Source organism: Cebidichthys violaceus, unplaced genomic scaffold, assembly GCF_023349555.1.
Source record: "Cebidichthys violaceus isolate CVI_PGR_0920_01 unplaced genomic scaffold, fCebVio1.0.p SCAF_4, whole genome shotgun sequence".
Classification (NCBI taxonomy): domain Eukaryota; kingdom Metazoa; phylum Chordata; class Actinopteri; order Perciformes; family Stichaeidae; genus Cebidichthys; species Cebidichthys violaceus.
Genome location: NW_027176594.1, coordinates 11,003,688 through 11,013,536, shown reverse-complemented (window position 1 = coordinate 11,013,536; position 9,849 = coordinate 11,003,688). Strand labels below are relative to the sequence as shown.

General features: G+C 39.8%; 2 protein-coding genes across 2 annotated transcripts in view; one reads left to right on the top strand and one right to left on the bottom strand.

The window, feature by feature from the left end:
• Positions 1-1,008, bottom strand: part of LOC137884735 (ribosomal protein S6 kinase beta-2-like) — a 17,007-nt gene extending 15,999 nt beyond the window's left edge. The window contains exon 1 of the mRNA XM_068726712.1: positions 803-1,008. The gene's annotated coding sequence lies outside the window, so the exon portion shown is untranslated. The remainder of the gene's footprint in view (positions 1-802) is intronic.
• A 3,598-nt stretch (positions 1,009-4,606) lies between these two features.
• LOC137885069 (uncharacterized) lies at positions 4,607-9,646 on the top strand. The gene is made up of 4 exons (XM_068727209.1): positions 4,607-4,721; positions 7,121-7,315; positions 7,678-7,830; positions 8,431-9,646. The coding sequence occupies exons 1-4, from the start codon at positions 4,634-4,636 to the stop codon at positions 8,616-8,618; spliced, it is 624 nt and encodes a 207-aa protein (XP_068583310.1). The 5' UTR covers positions 4,607-4,633; the 3' UTR covers positions 8,619-9,646.
• Positions 9,647-9,849: the final 203 nt, after the last annotated feature.

Genomic DNA, 9,849 nt, shown 5'->3' with positions numbered 1-9,849 from the left:
GATAGATATTTTAAAAGATGACATTGTGGATATCTGAAATGTTCATTTTGATCTACAATACATATTCAGTCTAGCTATTTAATGATAAAACAGCCACTTGTACTTTTTAAGGAGTTAAAGGCATCTTGAATTTCAAAAACATATTTAAATGATCTAAAATGTAATTACAGATTGCTTGCCATATGGGCTCGTCAGCACATTCATGCAGCATCTCTGTCCATGAAACGTACACGTGAGCTAAATAACAAACCCGTGACTCGTTGTACACGTACAGTTACAACAAAAGCTGGCTTTTACAGAAACATGTCTGTAAGCGTGTAGCTTAGTCTCATTTATCACACTTGGCCCACCCAAAACCTAACGTTAGCCTAGCCACCGAGCAGTTAACATGACACCGCTAACGTTACACCACTCAAGTTAACGCAGACCGTGACCACCTTTGGTTCCAAATGATGTGGCTTTAAGTGAGTGGTATTATTATAAGCTGACACAAGTTAAAGACGCCTCACCGAATAAAATGCTTTAACGTGGCAAGCTTAACCTCTCACATTAGCATGCAAGCTAATCAGGTGGCAAACAAAACAGCAAGTGAGTGAAACTTCCATCACAGCAAAAGTTTCATTGGACTAAACTTACGCACAATTAGACTGATCATTTGTTAGATCTCCTATTTTTTGTGCAAAATCAGCCACTGGTTAAAACTGACTGACGGCAGTAAAAATAAGCTAACATCACGTTGACAGCTGATTTGACAGCTAGCACGCTTACGAACATGCTAACACTAAGCTAGCCAGCGTTTCACCTGAGAACTCTCCCTCTTCATCCGGTGGTTCCTTATCTGAGTCCGCAGTCAGATAGTTCAAACGCCAAGTCCTCTCTATACACAAACAGCTGTGACCGCCATTGCTCCTGTTATCCTTTCGACAACTAACCAGCAACAACACACAGAGCTGTTCGGGTTCCCTTCATTCTCCTCAGTAGCAGCGTGAACGGGATGTTGTTGCTGACTGGACCTTCACCCTGCTGCGTCATCACCTGCTGCGTCATCAGCGGCCCTGAAAGAACAGACTGGAACAGCTGGTGATAATCACAATGATGATGGCGATACTACGTCTGCTACAACAGCAACATATAATATTACATTCATCATTAAAATGCAATCAAACTACAATAATGATAATAATAATCACTTTAGTAATATAATATCAAGATTAAACATGTGTTTTTGTCAAAATGTATTATTTAGTAGTACAAGTAATATAATATATATTTTTCATATATGAAATTCTAACTGAAGTAGTGATCAAGAACCTAGCATATATTGCTTTTTGGCGCCAGCTTATACAATTTGTATTTGTTATTAAATGATTTGTTTACCCAAATTACAAAAATACACAGACTTTCTCTTTAAACTCCACATATTGGGGTAGAGGCAGACATCTGAGACACTAAACTGGCTGAATACTGTAACATAACGGGGACGTGTTTTTTAGTTTGTTTAGTGGCTTCAGTCACTGGAATGGCTGTGCCTACAGATTTAAATGTCTGTAAGCTTCCTGCGCTCAGACACCTTAGCTTTCCCTATACGTTTACAATTTGAAGTTCACTTTGTCTTCAGTTAGTTTACTTTGACTTTGTGCACAGCACACTCACATTGAACATGCATAAGGTAACAGATAAATGATGACACATGGCTTTGGTTTCATACATCATACTTATATTTTATTCAGTATTGTGGGCAGTACATTAGTTTCTATTTGTAGTGTACACATTTAGTTAACTTCTGTACAGTCACACTTGACTTTCTCCTGCTTGTTAGTGAAAGACCATCTTGTCAGGCCTGAGCCTAAAGCAGAGCTGTTTCAGAGTATATAGTTTATATAAAACTATATATATATATATATATATATATATATATATATATATATATATATATATATATATATATATATTGCTTAATTTTTCTGGATATGAGGTTCTGCAATTGATCAGAGCCTCCTTTCTAGCTGGCAAAAGCTTTCCCCTGGGAGGATGAGCAGTTTGATACCCTGATAATTGGACCACATTCTCCAGTTCCCCTTTTCAAAAATGGAAACCAACACCCCAGGCCTGCAAACTCTATGAAAAAAGGTGAAGTGATAGAAGCCTCAAGTCGGGTACAGGGGTTATATTTGTGTTTTAACACGCAAAGGAAGGCTTTTGGAGCCTTTTGAGAGTAGAAGAAAAGAAGAAAACAACATCTTGTTTTGATAAACAGTTTTATGGCATTTTGATTCTGTTAATCACTAAATGATCCAATAACAAGCAAGATGGCCCACAGGATAAGCTGGCACTTAAGTAAAAGTACAAAAGTATTAGAATCTAAATAAAGTTAAAGGACCAAAAGTAAATGTTGTCATTATGCAGAATGGCAAATTTCTGAATAATATATATTATATTATTATCTCCGCCAGGAGAATCATGCGATCATTCACATGTGTGCGTCTGAAAGTGAGTGCATGAATGAGTCAGTGACTCAGTGAGGGAGTGAATGTGCACCTCAGGGTCTGTCCACATCTAATCTCACATTTTGCAGCAGCAAACTACATAATATTTTGGATGGCCAGTTATGGCTGCATGTTCAAGGACCTTTCATGGTTGCAGTTACTCTGTGGGTGCTTTTCAATATGCTAACAATTCTCCCTGAATTCTTTCCTCGCATCCTCTGCTCGCGCCATATTCCGCCCACAAGAGATGTGAGCAGAGGCAATAGGTGTGGATTTTATGATCTCTGTCAGATGAGCAGAACTGTGTTCATGACAACTTGGATATTTACTAAAGATTCAATTCACAACGTGGCATACGTGACAAGAATGTTCGGATGTGTTGGGGTCTGACCATGTGGCTTGAGACAAAGAAATCAGGCCTTCCCTTTTTCATGAAAAAGCCCATCCTAATTTGGTTTGATAAGCACTAAACCCCCACTACGAAGAAGTTCACATTAAGGTGTGAACTCGTCATTCAAACGCAACACTGCGCTCTCATTGGACGCGCCCAGGGATGCCGAGGTAGGACTTCCGGTTCTACGGCCGGAAGCGACTAGCTAACAAAACCACTGAGCGCGTTTGAACGCATCGCTTATCTCCCGACCTCGGTCATAAAGGAAGCACATGCAACATTGCTGTTCTAAAGAAAATCCTAGGGTTTTAACAGTTTTATATTCGCTGGACGAATCTACTGGACTGTTTGCTTGTTTTTGTTTGCACCCTGGACGAGGAAGCGAACACTTTTCCTGCAGAAGTGAAGAAACAGACTCTTCAGAGAGAGAGAGAAGCACATATCTCCTCTCCACCCAAGTCGACTTTGTTCCAGCCGTAAGGACGGGAATTCCCTTACTGAGCCGAAGAGATTCTCTGCTACCAGAATCTATTGCGCCGCACGGAGCGGCGCTGCCTGAGTTCCACCGACAAACTCAGAATGGCCGATCGACCGCCACGAAATCGATGCATAGTACGGCTGAGAGTCTGGGCAGTTGGGTCACTGTGTTTATTATCTTGTTTGTGTTGCTTCAGTTATTGTCATTTTATAACGTGGTGTACGCTCAATAATCGCCGAGATTAACAATCGAGATTGTTGATGTTGTGTAGAACTTACTGTGTATTTCATACTACTGAAATCATGTTGAGATAATTCACCGCTAGTGAGGCCGAAAGTTGTTTCTCATCAGGTCAAAGGCCAGAACCGCGCTGTGCGGCTCAAAGATCGCCAGCTGTGCTTCTTCCGTACTCGAAGATCTTAATCTTTTTTTTTTTTTTTTTTGGAATATTTATTTTGTTTCGTTTGCTTTCTCTCTTCTTTTACTGACCCACACACACATATATAGCTTTAATGTAATGTAGCTCCGGTGTGCGCTAACTGCTGCAGACACGTGTAGATGACGAGAGCTCTATTGTCTACCGCCATCTTGTGGTCTGGCGAGAGACACCACCACATTTCAGATTACGTCATACATTGTCTGAGCTGTTCTCTCGCCCCTCCCCCCTACACACATACACTCCACGCACACACACGGACGCCCCCCCCCCCTTTCATAGTTTGTTTAGATTTTAGCATGTTCATGAATGTATAGTTTTGTTGTTAGTTTAGATATTAGTTGATTAGATCATTATTATTATTATTATTGGAACTTAATAAACTCTATTAGGAGGTTAGACAATTGTGGGTTATATTCATTCAATCAAAGATTACAGCAGTGGTCACTGCAGACAAAGATCTACACTATAAAAACTGCTGGGTAGCTTGTGAAGTTTTCCCTAGGGAGCAGTACAGCCTTTCTGATATATCATAATTTATATACAGATTATATTATATATTGAAACTGAAAATAAATAAAAGTGAAACAACATACAAGCAATTAGACAACACTAAAGATTATTTAAAAAATAAAACTATAAAACATCTTAAGCAAGAGATTGGTCAAAATATAGCATTTAACCTAACAGTTTAAAGATCTTCAGCTCCTCCTCGTCCAAATGCTTGAAAAAAATGCTCTCACAACCAAACCAAAAGAGGATATATATATAAAGAGAGTGGGCCTTCAGTGGAAACAGTGGGTTTGCAGCTAAAACGGAAGTCTGTGGTCTGTTAGACCATAATGTCACAGACATCAAGTACAGGAGAAAATAGCGATACATACAGATTCAAAGAGATGAAGTCCCACTGGATAACAACCATTCTTGTTGGTGAGTAATAAATGCACCCCAGAGTGCCATCATTTTGCAAAGAAAGACAGAAAGTTACCTTTATTCATAGGGGAGGAGAATTCACTTTTCACTAGATGAAGGTCGACTCAGCGACTGATGATTACAATAACTGTCACACCTTGCTGTGCTTGTACTGTGGAGGTAGCAGAAGGATGGGGCTGTTTCATATGCTTCTTGGATCATTTCAAATGTTAAATGGGAGCAAAGTGGGGATACATTAATAGTAATTGTTTAATTATATTGAAACAAATTAATTACTATCAAATAAAACATGGGCATGACAACTTGTATATAGAATTATTGAAATTCAGCTATAATATGGTGAAAAATAGGTAACGGTATAAAGAAAGGAAAATAACAGGCTAGGCGGCGAATAACGTTAGCCGTTTACATTAGTGAAGGCATTACCTGCATACGTATCTCTGAACTGCTTTATGCTGGGTTCTGGACTCTGCTACGTTTTACATTTGTGATCTTGTTATGCTCAATGACGTAGTTGGGCCAGTCCGCCGAATCTGTGCCATTTACAAGTTGTCATCTCAGGCCATTTTATTTAATGGAAGATGGTTCATGTAAGTAGCAGGACTGAGTTTTCCAATTTCCCCAATTTATGAACACACCCAAAAAATACTGAAAATGGAGTGAGAGAACATGCTTTTGATTTTCCCATAGCTTTTAAGAGACTCAAACGATGTTACATCCCATTAGAAGTAATATATAACTGTAGTGGCCATTTGTCGAATAAATCAAAAATAAAACAAACAATTATCAAAAGCCACTGATGCACCGTGGTTTGTAGTTTACGCAGGCAGGAAAGAGTAGATTGTCCATATACAGGATTCCGATTTTTCTTCTTTATTTAACATGGACAACTGATTACAGGTGTTGCTGACCTTGTTGTCTTTACTAGCAGCTGTTGCCCAGTTAAAGTCTGCATTTTTGTTGAGGAAGCAGCTGTTATTGGAGCGATTAGCGAGCGGCGTGACCAGCGACGTTATTAGACCTACGGAGCGGACGTCTGAAGTCAGGGTTAGCGGCTTAGAGGAGGGTGATGGACACAAAACGGAGGACTTTCTTAATGCTTATTTTGTTCAGCACAACTATTGTGAAGTCCGCAGATAAAATGTAAAAGGAACAAAAGCAGTAATTGCTCTCCAGTAGGACAGAGACTTCAGCCACCAGCACAGCTACGAGTGAGAATAGACAACAACGAAACCGAGAGGGAACGAGTGAGAGACGTGTGTTGACCACATTTATGGACCCATAATCTAGTAAACTTTTATGTGTAAGTGTTGATGAGAGAGAGAGAGAGAGAGAGAGAGAGAGAGAGAGAGAGAGAGAGAGAGAGAGAGAGACCTGCAGAGCACTAAGTCTGAAAAATAAAACTTTCCACGAAATGTGTCTGTTTGAGTTTATAGAGAAAGATTTTAAAGGAAAATCTTAAGTATCAAACACGACTACTTTATTCTTTTTCTCGTATTTTTTTGTAACTTAGCAACCAATCTACTTCCTGTTTACACCGTCACCCACCCGCATGCCCAGTGTATGTGAATAGTAACGTGATATTTGTTTTCAGGGGTTGAAGTCTGGACGGATATCATTTCTATAACGATGCTGAAACACTGTGTGGGCGGAGATCGTTTTTGGTTGTTAAAACAAAAACGTATTAGTGTGGATGTAGACTCATGGAGCAGCAACAGAGGGGCTGAAGAGCCGCATGCGGCTCCGGAGCCGCGGGTTGCCGAGTTTTATGATCTGTTGCACCACTAATATTATATTAAGGGTGAAACAAAACGTGATTATTTGACGCTTTACAGCTTCACTGGAGCACTGAAACCAGTTGAGACCACCTCTAACTTTGACTAGGGGGCGTTAGTTTGTACCTTCATGTCATCGGCTTCTATTGAAAATGACTTGTAGTCTGTTGCTGTGTTGCTGGTTGTGTGAACACACGATAAATAGTTCCGTAGCATCTTCCACTTAAACTGAGAGACATGACATACAATTGGTAACAAGAGTTGATTTGTGACAGTGACTGCAGAACAGTGGAATTGCATGTTGTACAAGGGACCCAAAAAAGAATAAATGGTAGATAAAGAAAAGAAGGGGAACTAGGCACTGAGGCACACCAGAAGAGAGGGGGCTATGAAGAAGGAAGTTCCATCAACTGCCAAAAAATACAAATCTGTCAAAATATCTGGCTAAGCATGGAAAATAGGAGAGATGACCCCAGCAGCAGCCCTACTTTTCAATGTTGCCAAAAATGTGTTCGCTTTGAAACTTTGTTTTCATGTCAGTTGACAATGTTTTCATCAAAAGTTTGTTTAAGACTAAACTTTCATTGGTAAAGTTGATAAAGTCCATTTGCTCCACTCTAGGGTCGATCACCATGGCTGGTTTTTGGATGCCGTTTGTGCCTGCTGCTGAGGTCCAACATGTCCAGTACGGTTCACCAGTCACTCTTGGCTGTAACCTCTCCTACCTTTATGACACAACTTGGCTTAAGCACCACCCTGATCTCACCCCCACTGTGGTCCTCTGCGCCAGTCTCAAAGAGGGCCAACCAGTACAAGGTAGTACATGATCTAAATCCTGATTAGAACAAATATAGAACCATGAAAAACTGAGCTCTAAACACAACTGAATTGAGGCTGTAGAGTGCATGAAACTCAGAAGTTAAAGGCACAGTACATAACACTGTTTAAGTGGCAAATGTGGTATGAAACACAGAACAGAAAACTTAGAGTATTTGAGTGATAGCCTTGGATAAATAGTAGTTTATCACCTGACTCCTCATGCGATGCAGAGGTTGAGTATACCTGCTGCTGTCCTCAGCAGACACACAGGCATACAGTATTGTAACTTTGCAAGTTCTAATTATAGAAAATGGAATATTATTTGAAAGGCTTTCAACAGACTTCAACTTTTTTCTCAGGGTTTCAGCTCAGCCCTCGTTTCTCTGTGGAGTTGATGAACCGATCTCTGTCATTGAACATCACTAGTGTTGAGGAAAGAGACCTGGGGCTGTACTACTGTGTGGCCAATGTGAACTCACGTTTAACAGTTGGGAGAGGAACCATGCTTCAAGGTAAGAATGTATTTTACATTGTGGTAGCTAATTAGACAGGCCTAGATGCACAATTGCTTGTAGGAATTACAATGGCCTTCCCTCCATGCTGCAGATTTCCCTGCATGTTTCTCACACAAAGCCGCAGGTAGCTGCACTCTTTATTACTAATCCAATGTCTTTCTACAAGGCTGGGAGTGATAGTAACCAGACTCAGGCTTTGGCCTGCACATTCTATGTGGGAACTTCAAGTTGAAATGTATTGGTCAAGTTTCAGAATTGCTGCACAGTCTAAAATAACAAATAAGCCTTTTGGGGATGGGATTGGCTCAACTCAACACAAGGGAGCCAAAGGACGTCCCCTTTTTTTATGAAATACAGAAATGTAATAATGCTAATGCAAATAGGAGATGTGTGGTGTCAGAGCTCACCCTTCAATCTTGGCCAAGCATAATACAACCAGAGGAAATACAGAGCCGCTGCTTTCAGGAACAGTGTGATTATGTGAGAACACATGACGCTGTGATTTCATTTCGTACAGTTTTGACAATCGGCTCTCAAAAACATCTAGCAATTGTGATTTTAGCCTCATCTTAATTTTCTCTCTCTGCATTTCCTCAGTTTCATCTCCAGGTTCCTCTTGGTTTCTCTTTCCCCACTGGTACTGTGTGGTTGTGGGTTTTGGACTGCTGATTATGGTGCTGGCTGTTTGCATCACCCACTGCAAATTAAAATGGAACAACAACACCAGCAACAAGACCCCCACTGCTAACAGCACCCAAAAAGACAACAACACCAACAGCAGCTAACATAGTAGACCTTTTTCACCAGTGACATTTGAACATGTTCAAGCAGGAAATGCTCAGCTGTTACTAACAACATTTATAAAAGCCCTGAAACAGCCACACATGATGGAATGCAGCTTTGCTTAATGATCTCAATCACACCTGTGATTTCCAAGCTATGATGGCCAATAATAATCTGATCCAAAGGGGTGGGAAAAGTCTCTCTCTTCAACTAAAGGAAATGCATTTACAGGGGATTATTCCTTACTTAATGAGAACACAATAGCCAACCGCAATATCAGCTAAATGTACAAGACATGACCTGTTCTGTAATTAGGTGGTGAATCTCTCCAAGACTAGTTTTCAAAATTGTATTGTCATTATGCATCGTTATGGGGATGCAGTCTCTGGGATAAAAAGAAAACAGGGACTTGAACCCTGGACCCTCAGAATAAAAGTCTGATGCTCTACCGACTGAGCTAACTGGGCCTAAAGTTTAGATAAATTATGATATTTTTTTATTGCCATATTTCCTGTTAGAAATAATTGTATATGGATTATGTACTGCAGTGACTGTGCATTTGGTCAGTCCGTGTGCACATTTGCATTGATGTCAGGACCCGGTCTGAACTGACAAACCTCTGAGCAGGGTAATGTGTCAAAATAGATTTGTAGCTGTTACATTTACGTTATTTCAGTACATAGCCAGAACAGAAATTCACACCCAATATACAGGCTATATGAGTAAAAGCATGCTATTGTGCCTGGATATTGTAAACTGAAAATCCAACAGACCATCATTTTATTAAACACATTATATCTTCAGAAAAGGGACTTTATTTAAATGTTTTGTCCATCTGGGTGTATTGTTGCTCCTCACATAATGAGTGAAATACTGCTTCAACTGCTGAACTGCTTCCATAATGTATCAGGACAAAGAACTAATCTTAATCAAATCCACTTCATGGTCATCCAGAAGGTTCAAAAGGTTACATGAAAAATGCAAATGTAGAATTTGCTGTCATTCTTAAAATAAAGGCAATTATTTTGAATATTTAGCAAAGAGTATGTCTATATATGTGAAATAATGTTTCATACAGCTCTCTGGTATTCTGATGGGTTAATAAAAAAATATTTTAAGTAGAAATGAGCTTATTATGAAAGGACACCTTGATGATCTCGCCGAAGATTGAGAAAATGTAATAACTAAATGATGTCAGCAATCACAAAATTCTGCTTTTTGTCTAATTTGTTA

What these genes read in the sequence shown, in the direction of transcription:
- LOC137885069 (XM_068727209.1), top strand. Translation starts at nt 4,634, where the DNA reads ATGTCACAGACATCAAGTACAGGAGAAAATAGCGATACATACAGATTC. An exon ending in GATAACAACCATTCTTGTTG is followed by an intron (nt 4,722 to 7,120) that starts GTGAGTAATAAA and finishes GCTCCACTCTAG; the next exon opens with GGTCGATCACCATGGCTGGT. An exon ending in AGAGGGCCAACCAGTACAAG is followed by an intron (nt 7,316 to 7,677) that starts GTAGTACATGAT and finishes CTTTTTTCTCAG; the next exon opens with GGTTTCAGCTCAGCCCTCGT.